This window comes from Carcharodon carcharias, chromosome 3, assembly GCF_017639515.1.
Source record: "Carcharodon carcharias isolate sCarCar2 chromosome 3, sCarCar2.pri, whole genome shotgun sequence".
NCBI classification, from domain to species: domain Eukaryota; kingdom Metazoa; phylum Chordata; class Chondrichthyes; order Lamniformes; family Lamnidae; genus Carcharodon; species Carcharodon carcharias.
Genome location: NC_054469.1, coordinates 207,545,335 through 207,569,961, shown reverse-complemented (window position 1 = coordinate 207,569,961; position 24,627 = coordinate 207,545,335). Strand labels below are relative to the sequence as shown.

General features: G+C 43.8%; 1 protein-coding gene across 1 annotated transcript in view; it reads right to left on the bottom strand.

The window, feature by feature from the left end:
- LOC121276080 (sodium/hydrogen exchanger 3-like) overlaps positions 1-24,627 on the bottom strand; it is a 155,367-nt gene that overhangs the window by 90,229 nt on the left and 40,511 nt on the right. The window contains exon 2 of the mRNA XM_041184018.1: positions 1,499-1,801. Coding sequence (XP_041039952.1) covers positions 1,499-1,801 — 303 coding nt within the window. The remainder of the gene's footprint in view (positions 1-1,498; positions 1,802-24,627) is intronic.

Below are 24,627 nucleotides of genomic sequence, written 5' to 3'. Positions count from 1 at the left end.
ATCTGCAGTATTTTGCTTTTGAATTTAACTGATGTCAGCCTTGGCTCATTAGCAGCAGTCTCATCTCTGGGTCAGGAGGTGGTGGTTTCAAGCTCCGGTCCAGAGATTTAATCACACAACCTCGAATGGCACGTAAGTGCAGTACTGATGGAGTGCTGTCTTTCAGATAAGGCATTAAACTGAGGCCCACTCTGCCCTTTTAGGTGGACATAAAAGATCCCATGGCACTATTTTGAAGAAACGCAGCGGAGCTTTTCTTGGTATCCTGGTCAATACGTATCCTTCAATAAACAAAATAGATTATCTAATATTTATCACATTTGTAGATAGGAAGAGACTGGACAAGGGGAGAAAAAAATAGAGTCAGGATAAAAGAAACTAGTTCAGTAGGACAGGAACAGGCTGAAGGAATGGGCCGACCAGTTTATGGATTTTGGGAAGAAGGGAGAAGCAATGTGTTTGGGATTGGAGTCTATGAGGTTGGAGGCTGTGGAGGGAAGACCTCCACAAGAGATGGGAGCTTTCTGTGCACAAGCTCACTCTTGTGCTTCCTACATTACAATAGTGGCTACACTCCATAAGTACTTTGTTGGTTTTAAAGCAACTTAGGATGTCCTGTTATCATGAAAGGTGCTATATATATTTTTTTCTTTCAGCTGAGATGTTAAACCAAGGCCTCATCTGCCCTCTCAGGTGGACGTAATAGATTTTGGTGATAATTCTGCTTTTCACATTTACACTCCACTCAACACATTTTTTTTATTTTCTCACTTGTCCCATCTGCTCCTGCCTCGCACCATCATCCCTTTTGTCATTTAATCTCTGCTGTTTTCCACCTTGTCACAGACCTTCCCTTTTGTTCTTTCCTCACTCCCTGCCTTTTCCTCTGTACTTGCTTCAAATCTGTTATATCTCTAACTTTTTCCAGTTCCGTCAAAAGGTCTTTGACCTGAAACACTGGGCCGAGTTCTCCCGCAGGTGTTGGGACCCTAATGTTGGGCCCATATGGGGCTCCAGTACTCACACTTGCCAATAGCAACTAGTGTCGCAATCTTCCAGAAGGTGGCTTCCTAATTGGTTGTTCCACACGTGCCATTCGGGCACTTGGTGCTGATGGTCCAGAGTGCTGGCAACTCTGGAGCCAATGGGAGAAGTGGGCACTACTTAGCTAGGTCAGGGACCAGGAGGATACCTCAACATGGAGGCACCTTCACTGGCCAGCTAAGAATGCAGAAAATAAAGACTCCCAATACCAGTAGGGCCTTTGGAGTGGAGGGGATACCCCTCTGCAGGATTTGACACAGACACTGTTGTGGGTCCCTCACCCATGCAGCCATGAAGGAATCCTGTTGGGATGAAGCACTTGGGGAAAGACACCAACAAGATAGAAAATTAAGACTCCTTTGCGGTCCAGATAGCCACAACTACTACTTGTATTTTATCCTGGTCTCACCTCAGTTGGATAAGATAAAGCTACTGCTTGGATCTGTGCCCTTACCCATAATACCTGTCGAGAAGACACCATAGAGGGACAGACCGGTTGTTACAATATTCCAAATTGTTCCAATGATGGCGTACGTTAGAATCGATCCGAGGTTCCCGAAGAAGGGCCGGATGGGTATGAAATATCCGGCGTCCAATACGATGGGTGGCAGGAGGTAGAAGAAGAAGACAGTCGGCGTTAAGGTGAAGGAGGCAGTGTGGTCAGCAGCCCAGACAATTCCTCCCAGGATGAGGCCCAGCACAATCAGCAGGGCACTTTCTGGTACCGCAGAGGTGACTTTTTCAGACAGGTGGAAAACTAAAGAATAAAGTAAATCAACAATCAGAATTACGTGAGTATTTTCTGTGTGGAGTACCAGATAAAGAGTTAGCCTGGTGTGATTAGATAAAATGGAATCACCCCATTTATCCAACACTACGGGGGCTGGAGCACTGCTGTAGTTTTTATTCTGTCCTTCCCCAATCCCCTGACTTATTTTGATACACACTAAGGTTCCAAGATGGCAGTCACAGAAACAGAAAATGTAAGCCAAGTTATATCCTACAACCACAAATAATGCTCTTAATAAATGATATCAATTGTAAAAGTTGAGATATTAAAAAAATGAACAATGCAGATTGATGCCATTGGCACGCACAGGAGCTCCAAACCCAGTTGTCAAGCCGCACTAGAAAATGTAAAAATTGCATTAACATCAGCTAGAAATGCATGGTTAGGAGTTGATCAGAACCACAGCATTGTGGCCATACAATACAATGCAGTAGCTCTTAAATTTGTAAAAATTATACAGTTAGACACACAATTGTGGCAAATATCCATACATTTCAAAACGGTGCAGGTGTCTTTAAAGTTTTTTTTTAAAAAAGCATTAATATTGTTTATTTTTTCACACTGATGCTGAAATTAAGTCCCATAATTAAATCACAGAGTAAGAAAGGTAATTCAGCCCTTTCCATGCTTATCATCGCAGGTCCAATCTAAAGCTTCCCCTCCCCCACGCCACCCCCTCACAGCTGTAAAAGATTCAGAACACAAGATGCGCACCATAGGTTTTTGGTCAGCTTCATCATTTGTAAACCACAAGGCATTTGATTAATTAAATCAAAGGGCCCCGTGGCCAGAATTTTTAGCTTGTCGGGCAGGCGTTCATCCGACCCGAGCGACCATAAAATAACGTGCGATATTTTGGTCAGCGGATACACTCACGGTTGGCGGGCAGACGAGAAGGACTCTGTCACGTGAGGGGGCATGTCTTTTAACATTTTTAACATTTTACAATTCTTTATTTTTCGCTTTCAAAACGTTGTGCCTCGGGGAGCTTTTCGAACGCGCATCTTCGTGCATGTGCGAAGTTGTGCGCTCACCTTCTTCCCCCTCTCCCCACACAGGCAGCGCTGCTGCGGGCGCTTCACACTGAGCGGGCCTTAATTGGCTCACCAGCGTGAAATCGCGGTCCAGCCCCGATCACGGGCGGTGGTCAGCCTCCTGACCGCTCCCACCCACCCTCACCGAGCCCGCCCGACAAGGTAAAAATTCTGGCCCATGTCTAACTAGTGTGCCCAACATGATTGCACTTTTAAAACAGGAATCTTACTACTGAAGAGAACAAAACTGCAGAGCTACAGGGAATAGGTGAACAAGTGGGATTGGTGAGTTGTTCTTGCAGAGAGCTGATGTGGGCATGATGGGCCGAATGACCTCCTTCTGTGCAATAACCATTCTATGATAGTCTTTTTTCTCTACTGTTCTAAAGAATGGACTAAGACATCCCAAGTCTAATATGACACTCGGGGCAGGGTCTTCCATTTGCTCTTTGGACCCATCAACATCAAATGTGGGTCCTGACCCCGCGCAGTGTCAGGGGCAGCACCCCAACAGTGATTTTTGCAGGAGTGGCCAATTATTAGCCAGAGGATGCACTCGCTGTCCCATTATTGGAGGGTGGATGAGCTCGCAAAACTGGAGAGCCAATAGGAGGCCCTCGAGGACTGAAGGGACGACAGCCTGCCATTGCAGATAAGGGAGAGAGAAGGCACCTCCATCTTGAGGTGCCCTCTCAGCACCTATAGAATACTTGAAATTAAAAATGATCACTGCTACTGGACCATCATTATAGAGGAGAAACCCCTCCACAGGGCAACCAGCGGCTGCAGCTGTGAAAAGTAAGCATGGTGGCTGTGTGAGGCGGTTGGGGGGGTGGGGTCCTCAAAGTAATCCTGGAATGCTGGCCCCTCGGCCTGCCACCAGGAGACTGCCTCCAGGCATCTGACTTGCCCCTGGTACCGCCAGGGGTTCAGTAGGCCGATTGAGTCGTTTCAGTCAGTCTTTGATCAATGGCCATAACTGGCCTTTTAATTGAGTAAACAAGTTGCCACTTGTGGGCAGGTAGCAGCTGTTCCTTGCCCAATCTAATCTCCAGGAAAATAGCTGGGAACCAAGCCTGTGGTGGGGAACTGGCACACTGGCCAGGGTCAGGAATTCCTGCACCTGCCCACCTCCATTCCCACCCCATAATGGAGCCACAGTCCTGCCCTCTGTCTCCATTAGACCATTGAATACTTCTGCTCATCCTGGAACAAGCCAGCTGCTGGAAAAAATCTTCTAATCTGTCACTGAATGAACATTTCAAATGAAATTAAATTTTTTCAATGATTGAATATCCCCAGTGGGCATCTTTATTATTGTGCGCTGGGAGTTTTCTCATTCTAATCCCAGAGGTACTCAAGTTCTATTTTGAGTATTTTTATTTGCAACCTAATGCCAAACCTCCATGAATAACAGTACTGCCAGAGGCTAGGCTAGCACTCAATTTTCCAGGATCAGCTCAGAGTGCAATCCTTGATTATGGTAATAATGAATTGATCACACAACACAGAAAGGGGGAAATGGATGTTGAAAAAGGCTATACAGCATAGACTATGGGCAGTATATGTCAACTAAAGAGAAGCAACTCTATGTCCTGGGCAACTGTTCAACAAATTAATATTTCATCCAAAAGGAGTCAAGCATCACCAAACTATTCTGCATTTGTGGCTATATCCCTAAAGGAATAAACTCCCCCATTGATAGACTCATTATTCTGAACCATGATTTCATAAGATTCCACAATTTACAACTAAGAAAACAAAATAGAAAACTGCGTGGACTTATGTATTATGGTCCAAGACTGTAATATAACTCTGCAACTACTGGAACTTGGTCTACACTCATCCTCCTTGCAAAACAGCAGTGAATATACCTCAACAGCATTTCACCATCTATAAAGCAGTTTGGGGTGCCCTGAAATTGTATGCTACTAGAAGCACTATATAAATGCAAGTTGGTTCTCTGTTTACTCACTAGATACATTCAGTACCCAGAGCAATTGGGCCACCCCAGATGTCGGAGATGGCAGATGGGATACTGAGGGTGCCACCTTTAACCCTTGTGGGTTACTGCATCCTTATGTTTATTTTAGGCACAAACAAAGTTACGCTACACAAGTTGGGCTTCTGAAGAGCCGTTTTTACACTTAATAACTTTCAGCAGCTTTCTCTTGTCAGCTGTTGGTCTCATGCATGGTGCCTAACATGTTAGTATGGGATATTGTCTGAACTGCTGCCTCATCTTTGAGCTCTTTTCTCCCCCACATCCCTAAGAAGGAAACTTCTACAGGGAAATTAATCTGTATAGATATGGAATTAGAGTTTATCATTATACAACTTCGATCTCTGCATCATCTGAGAAGGGGTCAGGTAAACATTACTGGATGCAACTGTTTATTGTTTGTTTTCAAAAGTTTATGGAGCGCATGAAACAATGAATGTTCAGTTTTTGTGCTCTGCAATATATTTATGACATCAATATCATCCCAAATTACACACAGCTGATACTTTTCTGTGACTGTTTGGCTACAAGTTATAAAAATGAAATTGTTTACCAGGTTCCAAGGACACTGCTGATGCCTTTTCATTGGATGGGAAAATACAACCTCGCTTCCCTCTCCGCTGCACTGTCACAATTCATTGAGAAGTTCCCACACCTTTATTATAGGCTGTATTTCACCCCCACTACCTGCCTTAAAGTCAATTCAAGACCAGCACATACCAACTTTCCCTCCCAAAAGATGGAAAGTCACCCGCTGCTCAATAAACAATTGACAACTGTGTCTGTGAGCCATAGATGGGTGGGCAGTAGAAAGCTCCTCACAATAAGATCATAACAAATAGGAGCAGCAAGGGATTCACCGTCATCCTGCCCACAGACAGTCTCAAACAGAACAATGGTTCCACCAGATGGAGATATAGAACTATGGCTTCTTGCCTCTCTGCCCCCAGTTACAGTACACATTCAGTCCTGGATGTACAAATGCTTGCTTTCCCACATGGTCTCAAAGTTGTTATGACTCACTCCCAGGTAAAGTTCCCCAAAGTTGTTCACCCGGGTGAGATCCCTCAATGTTTTTCACCGTCTGGCTGGGACATCCCCAAATTGTTATGCCCCGGATGAGGAGGAATGAACCGGCTCCTTGTCTTTATTCAGCTCCACCCTGCCCCATCCCCTGCCCTTCTGCTGGTCACACCTAGATTTAACCTAAAAAGGATCCCTTTCACGGATACCTTTTCCTAAGCCCAATCGTTCTGGTTTTTGACGGAGCCAATTTGATCAGACATTATTGAGTTAAAGGTAAAAGTAAGTTTATTAACTATTAAAGACAAGAAAGGATAAACACATGCCTATACAGTCATACAGGTTAAAAGTAAGAACTTAGCTTGAAGTAAGTGAATATATATGTATATTAAAAAATGGTATATGGAACAGCTCTTGACCTGTGGGGAGTAGGTGATTGAGCATTGCGGCCATTGAGATTCAAGATTCCAGTAGAATTGACTCCAGTAGGGGAATAGTTGGATTCGAGGTTTCAGGAGAGGCTAGGTATTTTGCAGTGGGTCTGCAGTTCTTGACTCCTCAGAGACTTTCTAAAAACTACATGGCACAAATCAGGAGTGTGGTGGAATACACTCCACTTGCCTCAATGTTTGCCATACTCAACAAGCTCAACACCATACAAGATAAAGCAGTTTGCTTGGTCAGCAGCCCATTCACTACTTCAATGTTCACTCCATCCACCTCTGTGCATTTTAACTGCAGTGTTCGCCATCTACAAGATGTACTGCAGTCATTTGCCAAGGCTTCTTCAAAGCACCTCCCAAACCCATGACCCCTACTCCTAGAAGGACAAGGGCAACAAGCAAATGGAATCACCACCATCTCCAAGTTCCCTCAAAGTCAGTCACCATCCTGACTTGGGTATATATGGCCATTCCTTTAATATAGCTGGGTCTAAACCCTGGATCTCCCTCCCTAACAGTACTGGAAGCACCTTTACCACAGAGATGGAGTTCAAGAAGGCTGTTAACAACTATCTCCTCAAGGGCAACTAGAGATGGGCAATGAATAGAGGCATTGCTATTGACACATGATTAAATAATTGTCTTTTTTTAAAAAGCTCTGGAATTCCCTCTCTAAACCTCTCTGTCTCATTTTTTCCTCTAATGCACTCCTTAAAACCTAAGGCAGGATTTTTCAGGTGGTGGAGTTTTCCACCCAAAGAATGTACCCCTACCGATCACAGTAGCATGGCAGCCATTTAACGCTCCATGGAGCATTAATTGTTTGGAGGTGGGACTTATGCCTCTCACATGGGTGGAAGTCCCACCTCAGAGAGCTTCCAGCCAATCAGGTTGACTGGTAGCTCTATAGTCCCAGCAGCGCCAGTGGCAGCAATGGCATGGATAGGGACTACAAACAGTTCCCAGATTCTAAATCCTGGAGTCCAGGATCAGGTAACTGCAGGATTCTTATGGCGGGAAATACAGGTGAGGTTGGGGGAGTGGTGGTAGGGGTGCAAGTCTTGATGGAGGGGCCAGGTTAGGGGGGGGGGGGGGGGGGGGGGGGGGGGGGGGGGGGGAGGAAGAAGCACCCATGGTGGGGTCAGACCTTGGGGGACGGCACCCGATGTGGGAAGAGGGGGTTCTTGAGGGAGATGCATACCCTTCCTGCCTGAGGCCCAAGCAAAGTAACCTGAGGAACTTCACCCTCCCCCTGAACCCCTCCCACCAGCCTCAAAATTGAGGCCAGGCGAGAAGGGGCCTTTAAGTTGCCAATAGCCACCAGGCCTCACCCACACCACATAAAATTACAGACAGATCGGGGTTGGGCAGGAAGACCACCCAGGAACTTTTATGACTGCCCACTCCTGCATACCTGTTGGTGAGGGGCAGTAAAATTCTGCCCTTACTTCTGTGTAAAATCTATCCTTCTACCTCCCTATATGGTTTAGTGTCAAATTTTGTTTGATAATGCTTCTGTGTAGTGTCTTGGATGGTTTACTATGTCAAGGGCATTACAGATATGCACGTTGTTCTCATTCGGCCTTGATTTGAAAAAGGTTTGGGCTCAGATTCCAAATTTACGCTACAGTACCTGCTATGTGAATATGGTCCAAGGCAGACTTTAGAATCCAAGGGCCAAATTTCCCCATCCACAATCGTGAGGGAAGGGAGGTGGACCAGTTAAAAAAATAAGGCTGCAATGTCGTAATACTTGAAGTCCTTCCTCCATGATATTCCCAATTAAGGGCAAGGGAGGGAGCAGGCCTCACAACAGGCCCCCTCCTATTAAAATATCAAGTGAGATCATTGTGGGCTCAAGTAAAAGGCAATCTCCTGTAAGACTTGGGATTTTCAGAGAGGGGGCCGGAGTTCAAGACTACCTGGTGTCATTCCAATTGCAAGGAAGCAAGGAGGCAAATCAAGGCCGAATGAGAACAACATGCATATCTGTAATGCCCTTGACATAGTAAGCCATCCCAACTCAGAGGGCAGATAGGGCCTTGATTCAGCCTCTCATTCAAAAGACAGCACCTCCTGACAGTGCAGCATTCCCTCAGTGCTCCACTGGGGACGCCAGCATGAATTATGTTCTCAACTCTCTGGAGTAGGCCTTAAGGAAACTGCCATGCTTCACATCAATAAAAAAACAAAAGGAGAATCTGAAAATATTAACAGTCTTCTTTGTCTTCCTGGATGTGAAGTGCAAATTGAAAAGAATGAACGTGGTTGGATTTTTCTCAACAGGAATGTAGCCCTGATGTCAGCATGATATCTTAATTGGCAAAATTACTGTGCACATTTCTTGTTGTGCCACAGTTATTTCCTGTCTCACATCACAATTGTTATGAAACCCCATTTGCAAGTGTCATTGTCCTTTTGCACAAAGCAATTTGTGGACGTACACCTAGAATGCAACTAATTTTGAGGTGCACTCAGAGGAGAGGAAGACAGTTCATTTATCTGCTGGGGCTAAGCAGGTAGGCTCTGGCGTTAGGAGGGGAAAACCTTCCAGCAGCAGAGTCAGGGCCATGGGGGTGGCCATTGGCACTGATCGCCCACTCGCTGGGGCTTGGAGCCTCTAGTTCCAAAGGCCCCTCCAGGATGCCACTGTTTCATCTTGGGTTCGGATCTTGGTTGGGGTTTCTTTAGGGTGTACCTGTTACCCTAAGAATACTACTATAGCCTGTGATTCAGAAAAAAACATTCTTGCTTATTTACAGGTCTATGTACACTATTCAAGGTTGTACTTCTGCTTCCCACCAGATCTCAGTTAATTAAACATGTGATATTGTATCCTAGTTACATCAGTATCAGGTGGTCCTGATGTCAATTCTTTACATCTCCCCCAAAGTCTTTAAGCCAACTATACATCCTGCTACATCTCCCCGCAAAGTCATAGACTTCACAGGGTTAGTCCTTGACATGCCTTAACCAATCTTGGAATGGGCTGGTCTTGATTTTATTTCGAAGTTGAGGATGAACTGCACTCTCTCACCGTTTGATAGGAGTGTCTTCCACCTGGGTGGTTGTAGAGTTTCTCCTTGTTTCTGGTTCTTTGTGTCCATCCAAATCTAAATAGTATGTCCAAGGCTCCATTGGTTTCCTTCCCTATAATATCAAGGCTCTTTGGTTCCTTCTGATATTTCCCTAGTCCATCTCAATTCTATAAGATCTTAGTTGTGGAGCTCTTTCTATTACAATGTCTTCTTTTAGTTGGTCTCGAATCCACACTCTCGTCCTGTATTATAGCACTTGCAAGTCTCATGCCCTGTGTCTTGACTTGAAATTATGAGCTTGACTATCCCTTTGTTGCTCGTTACACTTCCTAACTCTCTTATCTTCCTATCAATGGTTCTGATGGCGGGAACCTGTTTTATACCAAAAGGGCTCTGTCATTAAGAAGGGCTAAATTAATATCTTCATTCTTTTTCATTAATTCCTTGATTCTTCAAACTCCTCTTTCTGCTTCTCCTTTTGACTGAGGATATCTAGGTGAACTAGTCACATGCATGAAACCATATTCCTGCGATTGGTTCATTGGCAAACTGGGACTGTTGTCTGACACCATAATGTCTGGGACGCCATGTGTTGAGAATATTCTTTTCAGTGAAGTAATGCCTGTCTCCATAGTGATGTTGTGTATTCTAATCACTTCAAACCATCTGGAGTAGTCAATGACGATGATGAAAACTTTGCCTTTAAACTCAAATAAATCCATTCCAAGGCACTCCCATGGCCTCGAAGGAAAGATGGAGGGTGCCAGTGGTTTGCTGTGCTGTTCGCTATTCACTGCACATGTAAGGCAATTAGTGATAAACTGTTCAATGGGATGACTGATGCTTGGCCACCAGACTGCAGAGCTCTTGCCTGACATTTCATTATTTCCAAGTGGCCTTGATTGCTTTTCTGGAGAATGTCTAGTAGAAATGTTTTAGAATTGACTAGTCTGTCATTAAAAACTAAGAAATTATCAATGATTCTGAGATGTTTTCTCTGCTCAAAGTATTGGTGAAGTACTGGGTTGTTAGGAGTGTACTCTGACCATCTGTTCTGGCAATACTATTTCATTTTGGCACATTTGTCATCCTTCTGTTGGGCTAGTTTAATCTCTTATAGCCTTTTCTCAGAGGCTGCTAAGTTGTTTTTTAATGAGTGAAGTATATGCTTCCTCAAAAAAATTTAAATCTTCCAATTTTACTCCTTCCACTGGAATTCGTTGTAACACACCTGCTTCTGTCTGGTACTTCCCTTGAACATACTCAGTAACTGAATTGTGTCTCATGATTCTAGTTGGCATTTTTGCAATTTCCTTCTGGTTAAGAAGACTAACCAGATACTTGTGATCAGTTTCAATTTTAATCCTTAAAGCTATGACATAATCAGAGAACTTCTCGTAGGCACATGCTAATGCTTCTCTTTCTCAATGGTCGCATATCTCTTCTCTGTGTTCATGGGAGATCCCAAGGTGTAAGACACTGGTCTTCTTTGTCCATCTTTTTGAACTTGAAGACAGCACTGCACCTAAGCCTGTAGATGATGCGTCTGATACTATAATTGGCGGCAACTCTCAATTGTTGTTCATTAGAACCTCTGGTGAAAATAGAGACTTTTAGTCATTTGGCAATACAGAATTTGAGTATTGCTAAGAAAGAGAGACAATTTTTGTTGAAGCTTTTCATCTTGACTCATCAGAACAATTCACAATAATGCCAAATGTAAAGGGAACAACAATTTATACTGTATGAGAAGAGAGTCCTGATCGGTTGGCAAGTAGACTCTGATTGGTGTTGCCATGGAGAATTCACCACTTGATGATGACTGAATTGTTGTTCCTTTACATTTGATATTCTTGCAAATTGTCCTAAAGACTGCAAGATGAAAAGCTTTGACAAAAAAGTCTCTTTTTTCAGCAATACTTAGGAGACTTTTGCTCTTGTCAAAAGCATTTTGCTGGTTCGTATTCCTGCAGCACTGTTGTAAACAAGTGATGGTTCCAGGCTGTGAGAAAATCTCTAATCCCCTTGGGTTTCTCGGGTCAGCAGCAATTCCTGAAGCTTGAACAATGTGCCTTATGGATAGTTTCATGGGCATTGCACATTTGTCATTCAATGTCAAACCTGTTTCTTGTACAACTTCGAGGACCGATCTCACTCAACAATCATGTTCTTTACTTGATGAACCGTGTGCAAGAATGTCGTCCATATGGCATGTTACTCCTCCATGCCTTTCAGGGTCTGAGACATCATTGTTAGGAATATCTCCAGTGCAGAATCAAGCCCAAATAATAGTGTGTTAAAAAATTAATGGGGCAATAAAAGTTGTTAATAATCTGGGGTAGAATTTTCGGGTCGGTGAGCAGGGGCCAACGCATAAAATGATGAGCAGTGACATCAGGCGGGCGTCCCGACATCACCACGTGTAATTTAGATTTTCAGTTCAGCAGGCGCGCAGCTGACTCAGCTGTGTGCCCGCCGACCTGTCAAAGGCCTATTAAGGCCTGTTAAAAACGAATTTAAATAATTAAATGAGCTGCCCGTCCAACCATAACGTTGACGGGCAGGCGAAGAGCCCAGGCAGCCTTCGCAATTTTCATGGAAACTCATCCACGGGCAGGATGAGGTTTCATGGTGTTTAAAAACTCAATAAAAATGTTTTTAAAAATTCATTGACATGTCCCAACTCATGTGACACTGTCACATGAGGGGACATGTTTTAAAAGATTTTAATTTCTTTATTTAGATGTTTAAAACTTAAACAAATCTCCCTGAGGCACCTCTGTACCTCAGGGAGATTTCTGTGCTCTTTCGCGTGCATGAGCAAAAGAGCGCACTCGCGACTCAGGGAATCCCCCCACACCACACAGGGAGCGCTCAGCGCTTCCGTGTGAGCATCACGTTGGGTGGGCCTTAATTGGCCCACCCATGTAAAATGGTGGCACGGCCCTGATCAGGGGCACCGATCGGATTTGCACCCGCCCCCACACAACACCCCCGATAGGGGGAGGTTTCTGCCGCTGGATTCATTATCTAGAGGCAACTGGCAAAAGCTGCCGTTTGAATCCAATTTTGTGAAGAGGGTGTTTTTTGCTAATTTGACGAAACTTTCATCCATTGATGTCATCGGGTGGATCTCACACTCTATTGACTTGTTTAATTGAGTGAAATCCGTGCAGATTCTATTGGAACTATTAGACTTTGGTACTGTGACAATTCCAGAGCACCACTTTGTTGGTATGGATAATGGAGAGATGACTTCCTGTTGTAACATGTGTTCAATCTTGCTCTTGACTTTGTTCTAGAGTAGGTGAGGAATCACCCTTGCTGTGAAGAGACTTACCAGCTGAGGATCTGCCCGTAGGTTTACATGATATTCTGTCTTCAGCTTACATAAGCCTGAAAAATGCACGGAAATTCATTTCTGAGTACATTACTAAATTGCTCATCAACAATTTCCTCAACCTTGTAAATGAGCCTCAACTCCAAACATGCTTTTCTGCTCAATAGTGATGACTCCTGATTCTATATAACATACAAGGGTTCAATCATCTCTTTATTCCTATATCTTAATCTTGCCATGTGTTGGCCTTATTACTTTCAGTGTAGACTCTCCTGGCAACTAAATGGAGGATGGCTATAAAGTGATATTTTTAAACCACTTTACTTCATCAGATAATACTTAAACACTTGCACCAGTGTCTAGCTTGAACCCTGTGGGGTGACCATTAGCTTCTAATTTAATGCTCCAATAATTATTTTCTATTTCGTTAATTTCTCCTCGGAGGGCTATATGAATTTTTTCCTGTGTGCACTTCCACTGCTTGGATTAGATTTAGCCTTGTGTTACTTTCTTTTTCTTCCTATGAGTTATTGGCACTTTAGATCAGCAGACTATTTTAAGATATCCTCGCTTTCCACAGTTATGGCACTGTGCTCCCCTGCTAGGCATTTGTTCAGGGTTTTCCCGCCACATCGAGAGCATTTCAAGATGGTGGCTGGCGCTCTTTTTCCCAATTTCACGGAATTTTGCTTCACTGTGCTTTTTCTTTTTTGACTGGCATGTTGCATTGCTTCACCGTTTCTTTTCCAAGGACCATCACTTTCCCCATGAATAACCATTCTGTTTTGCTTCTGTCAGCTGCCACCATGTCTTGGATTCAGGTCTTGATAAGGGTTTGTCTGTTTTCCTCAGAGATTATTATTCATAAAAACTATTCTTGATTATTTACAGATCTATGTACATGTCAGTATTCTACACAAAGTTGTACTTCTGCTTCCCACCAGATCTCAGTTACTTAAGTTATGTCAGTACCTATATCAGTATCAGGTGCTCCTGATGTTAACCCTTAACTCTGCAGCCACTTCCATGCAGCTGGTGGTCTCCCCACATGGCAAAATGCTGGCAGTCCAGTAAGGTAACCTTCAGGTGAGCCTTCAATTGGCTGCTCACCTCCAGTACCAACAGAGCTCCCCAGCATTTTACTGGCACCACAACTGTCGCTATACTCCTGCCTCCTAGATTGCTGGTAAAATCTCACCCTCTGTCACACTTGTTTTGCAACTGATACCAGTATTTGGGAATGAAGGAACTGTTCCATTGGAATGGGCTTCACTTGAACTGTGCTTGAACCAGTTCCTGCTGAATGAATAAGACCGTAGAGAGGGCGTTAAGCTAAATAGGTGGCAGGGTTGGGGGCAGCGGTTCGGGTGAGGGGCATTTAGGAAAGGGAAAAAGGGAAAGGTAGTGATATGAGTAATGATAACCAGAGAGTGACAGGAAGGAACAGAGCGTACAAACATAAGAGTGCACCTCTGAACAAGGGCAATTATGAACGCCCACATCCCATGGACAAATTGTTTAAAAATGCATTGGTGGAACCAACCAGGGAACTGGTAATGTGCAGTGAGTCAGGATTATTTAATGGTTTCATTGTAAAGGATCCTCCTGGCAAGAGTGTTCACAACATGATAAAATTTCATATTCAGTTTAAGGGTCAGAAACATAGGCCAAGATTTCCCAGTCGGCGAGCAGGGGGCGGAGCCTGCTCACCAACACATAAAATGACACGAAATGATGTCGGGCAAAACTCCCGACGTCACCCTGCCTCATTTCAATTTTCAGGTCAGCGGGGGCTCAGCAGAATCTGCTGTGCACCCACCGACCTGTCAATGGCCAATTGAGGCCATTGACAAACTCATTAAAGTAATTAGTGGACCTGCCCATCCAACCTTAATGTTGGCAGGCAGGCTGGGAGCCCTGATGGGCATTAGAAAAAGTGGGAAACCTCATCCACGGGCGGGATGAGGTTTCATGTAGGTTTTAAAAATGTAATAAAAGTGTATTTGAAAGTGATGGACATGTCCCAACTAATGTGACAAATGGTGGCATGCCCCCAATTGGTTGGATGGGCAGGTCCACTAATTACTTTAATGAGTTTGTCAATGGCAATTGGGGGCACCGATCGGAGGGGCGCCTCCACGTGCCTGCTCCTAAACCTCCCCCTCAATGGGGGGAAAATTCTGTCCATAAGTCTGAAACCAATGTGGAAATTACAAAGATATGAAGACAGAGTTGGCTAAAGTAAACTGGGAAAATGAATTAAAAACTATGACAGTAGCTAAGCAGCAGCATACATTTAAAGAGATATTTCATAATTCTCAACAGAGATATATTCTGTTGAGAAAGGAAGACTCTATGAGAAGAATGTACCATCTGTGGCTAACTAAGGAAGTTAAAGATGGTATCATTTGAAAGAAAAGATATGCAATGTTGCAAATATCAGTGATAGGCCAGAAAATTTCAGAAACTAGCAGAGGGTAACTAAAAAATAATAAAAAGGGGGAAAATAGAATATGAGAGCAAGCTAGCAAGAAATACAAAGAAAGACAATAAAAGATTCTACAAGTATATAAAAGGAAGAGAGTAGCTAAAGTAAACATTGGTTCCCTAGAGGATGAGGCAGTCAATGAAATGGTAAGGATTTTGAAAAAGTATTTCATTTTTGTCTTCATGGTAGAAGACACTAAAAGCAATTCAAGAATAGTAGAAAGTCAAGGGACAAAGGAGAGGGAGGAACTTAAAATAAACACTAGAGAAAAAGTATTAGGCAAACTGTTGCGACCAAAGACTGACAAGTCCCTTCACTTGATGGTCTGCATCTGAGCGTCTTAAAAGAAGTAGCTTAAGAGATAATGGTTGCAATTTTTGTAATCTTCCAAAATTTCCTAGATTCTGGAAATGTCCCAATGGATTGAAAAAACACAAATGTAATGCCATTATTCAAGAAAGGAGGAAGACAGAAAGCAGGAAACTATAGACCCATTAGCCATTGGAAAAATCCCAGATTCCATTATTAAAGAAGCGGTAGCAAGGCATTGAGAAAATCATAGCATAAACAGAGCCAAAAGGATCTATGAAAGGGAAATCATGTTTGACAAATCTTTTAGAGTTCTTTGAAGATGTAACAAGCAAAGTAGATAAAGGGGAACCAGCACAGGTAGTGTATTTGGATTTCCAAAAGGCATATGATAAGGTGCTGCATAAAAGATTACTACACAAAATAAGAGCTCATGGTGTTGAGGGCAACATATTAGCATGGATCAAAATTGGCTAACTAATAAGAAATAGAGAGGCTAGATAAATGGGTCCTCTTCAGGTTGGCAAACTGTAACTAGTGGGGTGCCACTGAGCTCAGTGCTGGAGCGTCAACGTTTTACAATCTATATTAATTAATTGAATGAAAGGACCAACAGTATTGCAGCAAAGATCATTGGCAATGCAAAAATAGGATGGAAAACAAGTTGTGAAGGGCACAAAAAGAGTTTGCAAAGGGCAATAGATAGGTTAAGTGAGAGAGCAAAAGTTTGCAGGTGGAGCATAATGTGGGAAAATGTGAGATGATCCACTGGTTGGAAGAAGAGACATGTAGAATACTATTTAAATAGAGAGAAACTACAGAATGCTACGATACAGAGAAATCTGAGTGTCCTACATGAATCACAAAAATGTTAGCATGCATTACAGCAAGTAATTAGGAGGGCTAATGGAATGTTGGCCTTTATTGCAAGGGGGATGGAGCATAAAAGTAGGGAAATCTTCTTACAACTGTACAGGACATTGTTGAGACCATGCCTACAGTACTGTGTAGAGTTTTGGTCTTATTTAAGGAGGGATATACTTAAATTGGAGGCAATTCAGAGAAGGTTCACTAGATTGATTCCTGGAATGAAGGAGTTGTCTTATAAGGGAATGTTGAGTAGGTTGGGCCTATACTCATTAGCATTTTAAGAATGAGAAATGACCTTATTGAAACATTTATGATTGTGATGGGGCTTGACCAAATAGATGTGAATATAATGTACCCTCAATGGGGGAATTAAGAACTAGAGGGCACCATTTCAGAATAAGGGATCTCCCATTTTAGGTAGCAATCAGGAGGACTATCTTCTCTCAAAGGGTCCTTAATCTTTGAAATTCTGTACCCTAGAGAATAGTGGAGGCTGGTCATTGAATATATTCAAGATTGAGTTAGACAGCTTTTTGATCTACAAGGGAGACTAGACTTCTTGGTTGCAGGCAGGAGGTAAGGCCACAATCAGATCAGCCATAATGTCATTGGAGGGCAGAGGAGGTTTGATGGGCTGAATGGCCTACTCCTGCTCCCATTTTTTTATGTTCTTATGCAAAGTGAACTTCAGGAGCACCTTGCAGAATAGATTTGACCAAACTAACTTGCTAACACATCATCACTTGCAACAAAAAATCTATCATGCTCTCACTTATTTATGGGGTGATGAATAAGCCTGTTGATATCTAATTGGACAAGTCTCTGAGAAAGATGTTGATCAAACAGAAATGTCAGGGTTCAGGGTTTCAGAGGCTCAGTTTGTCTGAAGTTTATCCTGCTCTTGGCTCATGGTCACTGGAGGCTATTTTTAAAAAGTTAAATGAGGCGGCATAAATACTTTGTTTGAAAAGCATTTATGGACAAGGAGAAAGATTCATCTCAGTCTCAGAATGTGCAGGCCCGCCATCAAGACAATGAACTGAAAAACTGGCATATAAAGGAATCAAAAAGATTGACAACTTGCTAATTCCCTTCTACATCATCGAGATTGAGCAAGTTAGGTAAAGTCCATAACGGTACCAAAAGCCACTAAGACCATTTCCTCCAAGAATGAACGCCGGCTTCACAGCTTTACAAGACCATGTATGGTGTTGTGCAATTGTTAATAAAAAAACAAAATAAATGTCATTCAGGCAGATTTGACAAGATAGAGTAGCATTTATCCACTTAACTTCTAGTTGCAGATAGCAGAAACCCTCAAAATGCTTGGAACTTCGACAGCACTAACGTTTGAACACCTCAAATGATGCAGCTCCACACTGTTGAAAATCCACTCCAGAAAATCAGATAATTGCAAAAGAACAAGTAGGTACAAAGAAAGCAAATGTAACCTTGTCAGATTTTGCAAAATTGTCCAAAGATATGCCCAGATTTAAGCTTCCAGGTGTCTTTTTGATGTCTGCTTTAGCAACAATGGCACGGAATAAGAATGCCATTGGCATACCTTCCCACTTGCTGCTTATAATCAGGATCCCACCAAGATGGTATACATGGTTCCCACAATAAGACAGGTAATTTGCCTGTTCTACAGAAAGTCATGCCTCTATTCAAGCGCTTATCCAAATTCTACCCTATCAACACATTGCATGTCGGAAGTGCCATTATTCAACGAGCAGGGAGGATGAACTCATTTCCCCCCACGTCTCGATTCAGATGACCTCCCTGCCTCATGAGAAAAAGAGAACCTGCATTTCTTTTGCATCTTTCATACACTTATATCTCAAAACTGATGGATTCTTTTTAATATGTACTTAATGTTATGATTTAGGGATACATGACAGTCAATCTGTACATCATAAGGTCATACCAGAGACCACATTGTAGTGTAAGGGTCTGAGACATATAGTGTTAAAGGGAATGAGTACAGTACCATCCACACAGTGATGTAAGAAGGCACATGACCCAGACCCAGGGTAAGCGTGGTGTTGAGCAGAGGCTTGTATAGACCCAAATGTGGAGACAGCTCCTCGCTTGTAACTTTTACTGTACATGTGTAAATAGTTCTCGTAGTTAATAAAGACTCACAGTTAACCTACAGAAGATTATGGAGACTTCTTTAAGACATGCCGATCTGTAACTAACATCCTCCCAACCCACGAGAGAAAATTACAGTGAAATTTGTTTATTGGTGTTGCCAACATAGAATTAGTGGCACAAAAACAAGGCTATTTGGCCTATCTGGCCTATGCTGTGTTTATGTTACACACAGATGTCCTCCACTCTAATCTTTCCATTCTCTTCCCCTCATATACCTCCCCTTAAATGCACCTATGCTATTTGCCTCAACTACTCCTTGTGTTGGCAAGGTTCACCTTAATTCTTACCACTCTCTGGGTGAAGAATTTTCTCCTGATCCCCTACTGGATTTATCAGTGACCGTCTTGTATTGATGTAGTTTTGGTCTTCCCCCCAAGTGGAAGCATCTACTTTACATCTACCTTATCAAGCCCCTTCATCATTTGAAGACCTCCATTAGGTTACCCCTCAGTCCCAGCCTGTTCAGCTTTTTCTGTTAAGTGTAACTTCTCAGTTCTTGTATCAACATTGAGGATGAATGCTGGTCAGGATACTGGGAGAAGTCCTCAGCTTTTCTTCAATTATTTCCATGAGAATTTTTATGGCAGCCAGCAGATGTGGCCTCAGATTAAGTTGCAGTAATTAAATAGCAAAAACAGACCGGTGTGACCTCAAAACTGGCATTAGTAAATAAAGAGCAAGAGAAAGTGCAACCCTTTGAACAAAAACAGGCTCAGGAACTGAAACAGAAATAAAAAGATTGATAAGTAACGCATTTGAAAAGGACAGCTTCACAACAGATGGTTTCACAATGTCATGAAACCAGTTTGCAATCATCCACTCCGCCCGTCAATGGCAGGCAGTGTTTCCCACCACCGCATGTCAGGAACTTCACGCATCTACATATCGTTATAAGCCCAGTTCATCAGAAACATCTCCCCACGCTGGATCATCTGTGCACTTCGGCATGATTGGACACTGACGTTCTTTACAACTGAACATAAGCAGCATGTACCTGGCGAGCTGCACTTCGCTCGGGACTTTGAGTCATCAGCGCCATGCTTCGCAGGTTGCACAACATCACTTTTAGGATGGCTCACGGGCAGCTGTAAGGTGGGAGTGGGTCTTCAATGGCTGCAGGGCCATGACTTCCTTGGGGAAGGAGGAGAATTGGCCTCAGGCAAGGGAAGAGGCTGCAGGGTGAGGGCTGTACTGGCGAATGGGGATATCACAGGTGCGTGGGGGAACATGATCTGTGCATGTGGCCTCAAGGGCTGAGGACGCAGTCTCTAGAGGAGATGAAGCCAGATGGAGATGTGAGGGTGTAGGTGAGAGAGTGAGTGGTGATGTCCTTTGAGCTGGCAGTGAGTGAGATGCCAGTGAATGTGTGATGGACTTGTGAGTGTGAGAGTTTAGAGTGATGAGATGGTTGCCTTACCCCGGCGGCACGTATGAGATCATTCATCCTCTTTCTGAACCTCTTCCGTGCAGCTTTGGCACTGACCACCACTGCCACCACCTTCCAAGCCAGAGTGGTGACATTGTTGAGCCTTCCGCAGCTGCAGCATAGATAGAGGACATTGCAGCGGGCTCCAACGGTGTCCAGAAGGTATCCCAGGGATGCACCAGGGAATTGGGGGACTGCAGTCTTCTTGCCTTTCAGGTCCATGTCTTCTGTGCAGCAATGCTGGGCCAGAAGCATTGAGAGGTCTACACTCAATGGTGACTGGTGTGAGGAAGCGGCGATGTGACGGCAAGGTGGGCGAATGAGAGCTTGCCCACCATCGAAATGGCATGTTTCCCAGGAATGCGTGATTAAGGAGGCGGGTTTGTGATGATACGGTGTGAAAAGCCGCCATTGCGACTGGCGGGTAAAATCTTCTTTTTCCAGCCCGCTACCGCATTTAGTGCAAATCTGGGATGATTCCACCCCTTAACTAAGCACTTCCTCCCTTTCATTTTGTATGGAGCTCGACCGAGCTTGATAGTCGGACACTCTATTGAGCACTGCTTCCAGTCCCATCATTTGTACAATGTAGCTACTGATGATGAATGCTGACTAAAGTAGACTGTAATGTTAGTCTGGCCTGCTTATCACAAAAGAAAGTGTGACTGAGTTCTATGTCTTAGAAGTTTAATGTGTGGTTATTCATCAAGATATTAAGCAGCTGGACAAATTCTATGATAGTTTAAATGCCATCATTAAAAAAATAGTGGGAATATTGGGCTGAGATGACTTTTTCTTGAGCATCATCTGATCATTTATGAACTGAGACACGTTTAACAGATCCTCATCAACTTCTGAATTGGGATTTCCTGGTGAAGAATCATTGAACCATTGATCTCTCATTTCAGCTGTTATTGACTAGAAATCAGCTCCAATTTATTGCTGCTTTGTACTATGGTTTTGCATTAATAGGAGCTGGATTGAGACATACTGTTGCTGCTGCTTATAGCTACTCCTACCAGGAGATCTGCTGTCATGTAATCTCACATTCGCCTGTCATGCGCCATCCTGACATGTCCACTATAGACTGTCTGTAACCACTCTGTGACATTTGTCATCCAACTACATCTAGGTCGACCCCGCTTACGCCACGTTACCCCCTAGAAGAGATCTCTGCTGCTTTTCAGCTCTGATCAAATGCCCAAAATACTGATATTCTTTATTCTGGATGTCACTTTTCAGAGTTTTTTTTGCTCTTGTAATTTCAAGCACCTCTTAATTTGTTTACTGGTCTGTATATGGAATTTTTAGCATATATCTTAGCATCTACATTTCAAAGGCCTCTATTTTCTTCCACACATCTTTACTTATTGTCCCGGTTTTTGAGGCAAACAAGAAAGTAGATAGAATGTAGCATCTTGTGAAGTTTTTTTCCTGGTTATGAGCTTGAGTTTTCTTGTTGTTAACACATCCTTCACCTTCACAAAATTACTCTGGCTATCACCATCTTTCTTTGTTTGGATCCCGTGGATCCACATGGCACACTCGTAAATGGTAGCCGAGTTGGTACTATAGATAGAGTTGATCAGCAGACACAAAAGCCTATTAATACTCATTAGAATTTCTAATCTTGTCAGGAAACAAGCCAAGCTCAAGGTACATTATTCAAAGTACAATTTGATAGTGTCAGGTCAACAAATGTCAATTCTATTTGCAGTAAGAGCATTACAGCGGCTCTTTAGAGGGAAACACCTCTAGGCAACAATCACTATCTGCTGATCGAGAGATCAAGATTAAGAAAGCCTTCTTATTAATAAAGGGTCCTATGCTTTTTATAAAGGATGCTGAAGTGGGCCAGCCTTTCAAAATCCTTAACCCTGTCACCAGCAAAACAGCTTTCGGAACTCAGATTCTCTGCTGTAGAGAACTGTGTCTATCCCTCTAACTATACCGTCCCCTACTACAACTACATTCCTTTTACTCCCTGCATGACAGTGCCTGGTCAGTTTGCTTATCTTCCCTGCAGACCCAGCTTCCATTCACACAAGTTGCAAGAATCTCAAACCCGTTTGGTAATTGCAAAAGCTGAGTCTACTCCATTGCTACCTCCTGGATCCTCATATCTGCCTCACTCGTAGTTACACTCCCCCCCTTGTCTCTCACCACAGACCAAAGCTGGACGGGTGTGACTGCCTCCTGGGACATTAAGTGTCCTTGGCTGGAATCTTCGGCTCGGCGAGCAGGGGCCGGGGCAGGGCCCGCTTGGTGCATCCCAACGTCACCATGCATCATTCCAATTTTCAGTTCAGCGGGTATGCACCGGAGAGGGCTGCGCACCCACCAAACTGTCAACGTCCCATTAAGGCCATTTAAAAACTAATTAAACCACTTAACATAGCTGTCCATCCAACCTTAAGGTTGGTAGGCAGGAGAAGAACCCAGGCGGCCTTCGCATTTTTCATTAAACCTCATCCACGGGCAGGATGAGGTTTCATGAATAATTTATAAGTGAAATAAAGAGTTTCATTAAAATTGATAGACATGTTCCAGCTCATGTGACACTTTCACATGAGGGGACGTGTCCTAAATTTTTCTTTATATTAAAATTTTTGAAACGCAAACTGATCTCCCTGAGGCAGCTCTGTGCCACAGGGAGATATCTGCACTCTTTCGCGTGCATGTGCATGTGGACCACTTTATCCCCAACTCAGCCTCCTTCCCCCCACCCGTACAGGGAGCACTCAGCGCTTCCAGGTGCGCTCACGCTGGGCGGGCCCATGTAAAATGGCGGTGCGCAGCCGATCACGGGGGGCGATCAGCTATGTGCCCGCCTGCACCCACTCCCGCCCAACCCCCCTCCCCAGGGTGGAGATAAAATTCTCCCCCATGTAAAATTCCCCCTGCCTGATCATTGCATTATCCGAAACTCAGACAACAGTTCATCAACTTGGAACTGCGGTTCCTTAAGCTGCAGACACTTACTACAGATGCAGTTGTTGTGGATCACACCAGTATCCACCAGCTCCCATGTGCTACAGCTGCAATATATCACCTGTCCTGTTATCTTTATCATGTTTAATTTAACCAACAATGTTTTGAGTTTAGAAATATCACTGAACTGTTGTCTGTAGTTATATCAAGTGGTTAAACTAGTTAAGGTATAAATTTAATGCAATACTTAGATCTCCCCAGTACCAGTTTAAATTGTTGCCTGCATTTGGTATGATTAAAACTCACCAAAACAATCACCCACCTGCTCTCCTAAAGCCTTGAACACTAGCTAGCTTCTGGAGGCTGAAAGGAAATACAAAAAGCAGCACACCCTTCCCCCTCTGCACCTAATTCCCACTTGCACCAAATTCCTAAGTTAGCACTCATACCTTGTTGCACTCAGGCTTAGTCACACTGTTCCCACGCGCTAGGGTAAATCTAACTCTAGGATTGGATGAAATCTAACCAATGCGTCCCAGCTTAATGCATTAAAAAGTTTTAATACACAGTGGAGTAACTTATTATTACCTCCAAATTTGACGTGTTCAAATTATCTTAGTGGCAGTTAATACAAACATTTGTCTAGTAATTCATAATTAAATATCCTCTGGTTCCTCCAGGCTGCCACAAACAATTGTGATACCTCGTGTTATCATCATGGGCTGGATTTCACAGGTCATTCGTGGGTGGGAAGGAAGGTAACTGGACCCATGGAATAGGTCGCCATGCCAACAGTGCATGCCCGCAATGTGTCCACACACTTCCACACCAACCATGACTTATGAGTGGTAGAGGAGGCATTGGGTATGCCACCTGCCTGTGGACCAAGTGAGGCCCTTAAATGGGCAATTAATGCCCACCTAAGGGCCTCACCTTCCCTCACTCAGATTTAGTGATTTAGTGGGAGAGGCCTGCACCCAACATGCCGCCCAGCAAGTTTGTCCATGTGGACTACTGGCCAATGAGAGGGGGAGGGTGTGTCTCCTTTCCAGTTCCCAGTGCCAATCGAAGCCTCCCACCCCCTGTTTTCCCTCACCATATTTACATTCCCTCCTTGCCCTGTAGAAAATGCCAACGCCCTCCCTACCCACCCTCAACCCAGCCCCCTCACTGGCGTCTGCCTGGGCAACCTGGGCATGATCCCATACTTACCTGAGTTTGAAGCATCCTTAGTTGCTCTTCCTCCTTGTGGCCACTGCTGCTGGGGGCACTGTTGGCAGCTCAATGAGGTGGAACTTCTTCATGGAGAAGGGTGACAATTAAGGTCTAACAGGCAAAAAATTAAAGCAGGGCAAGCCGGACAAGTGAAGGTGGGTTCACAGTTGACATTTACCCAGAGGTGTGGGGAGCCCACCTTCAGATTGTCATTTGCAGATGTAAATCCAGCCCAATATTTTCATGTTCTACAGAAGGGGGATTTGACTTGAAGAGGCCAGAGGAAAAGTCTGGTTTGGGGCCCCTACATTCCACGAGACAAGTGACACCAAATACACCTACAGAATCTGGTGTCCATACAATCATGAAAAAGTGTTTGCAGGTCCATAATATAAAAATTGTTGACAAATTAATTAGGGATTAGCAACTACCATCACATAGGGCTGCATCTTGCAGCCGGAGAGCAGGGGGTGGGACCCGCTTGCCGACGTCACCCCACATCATTTACATTTTCAGG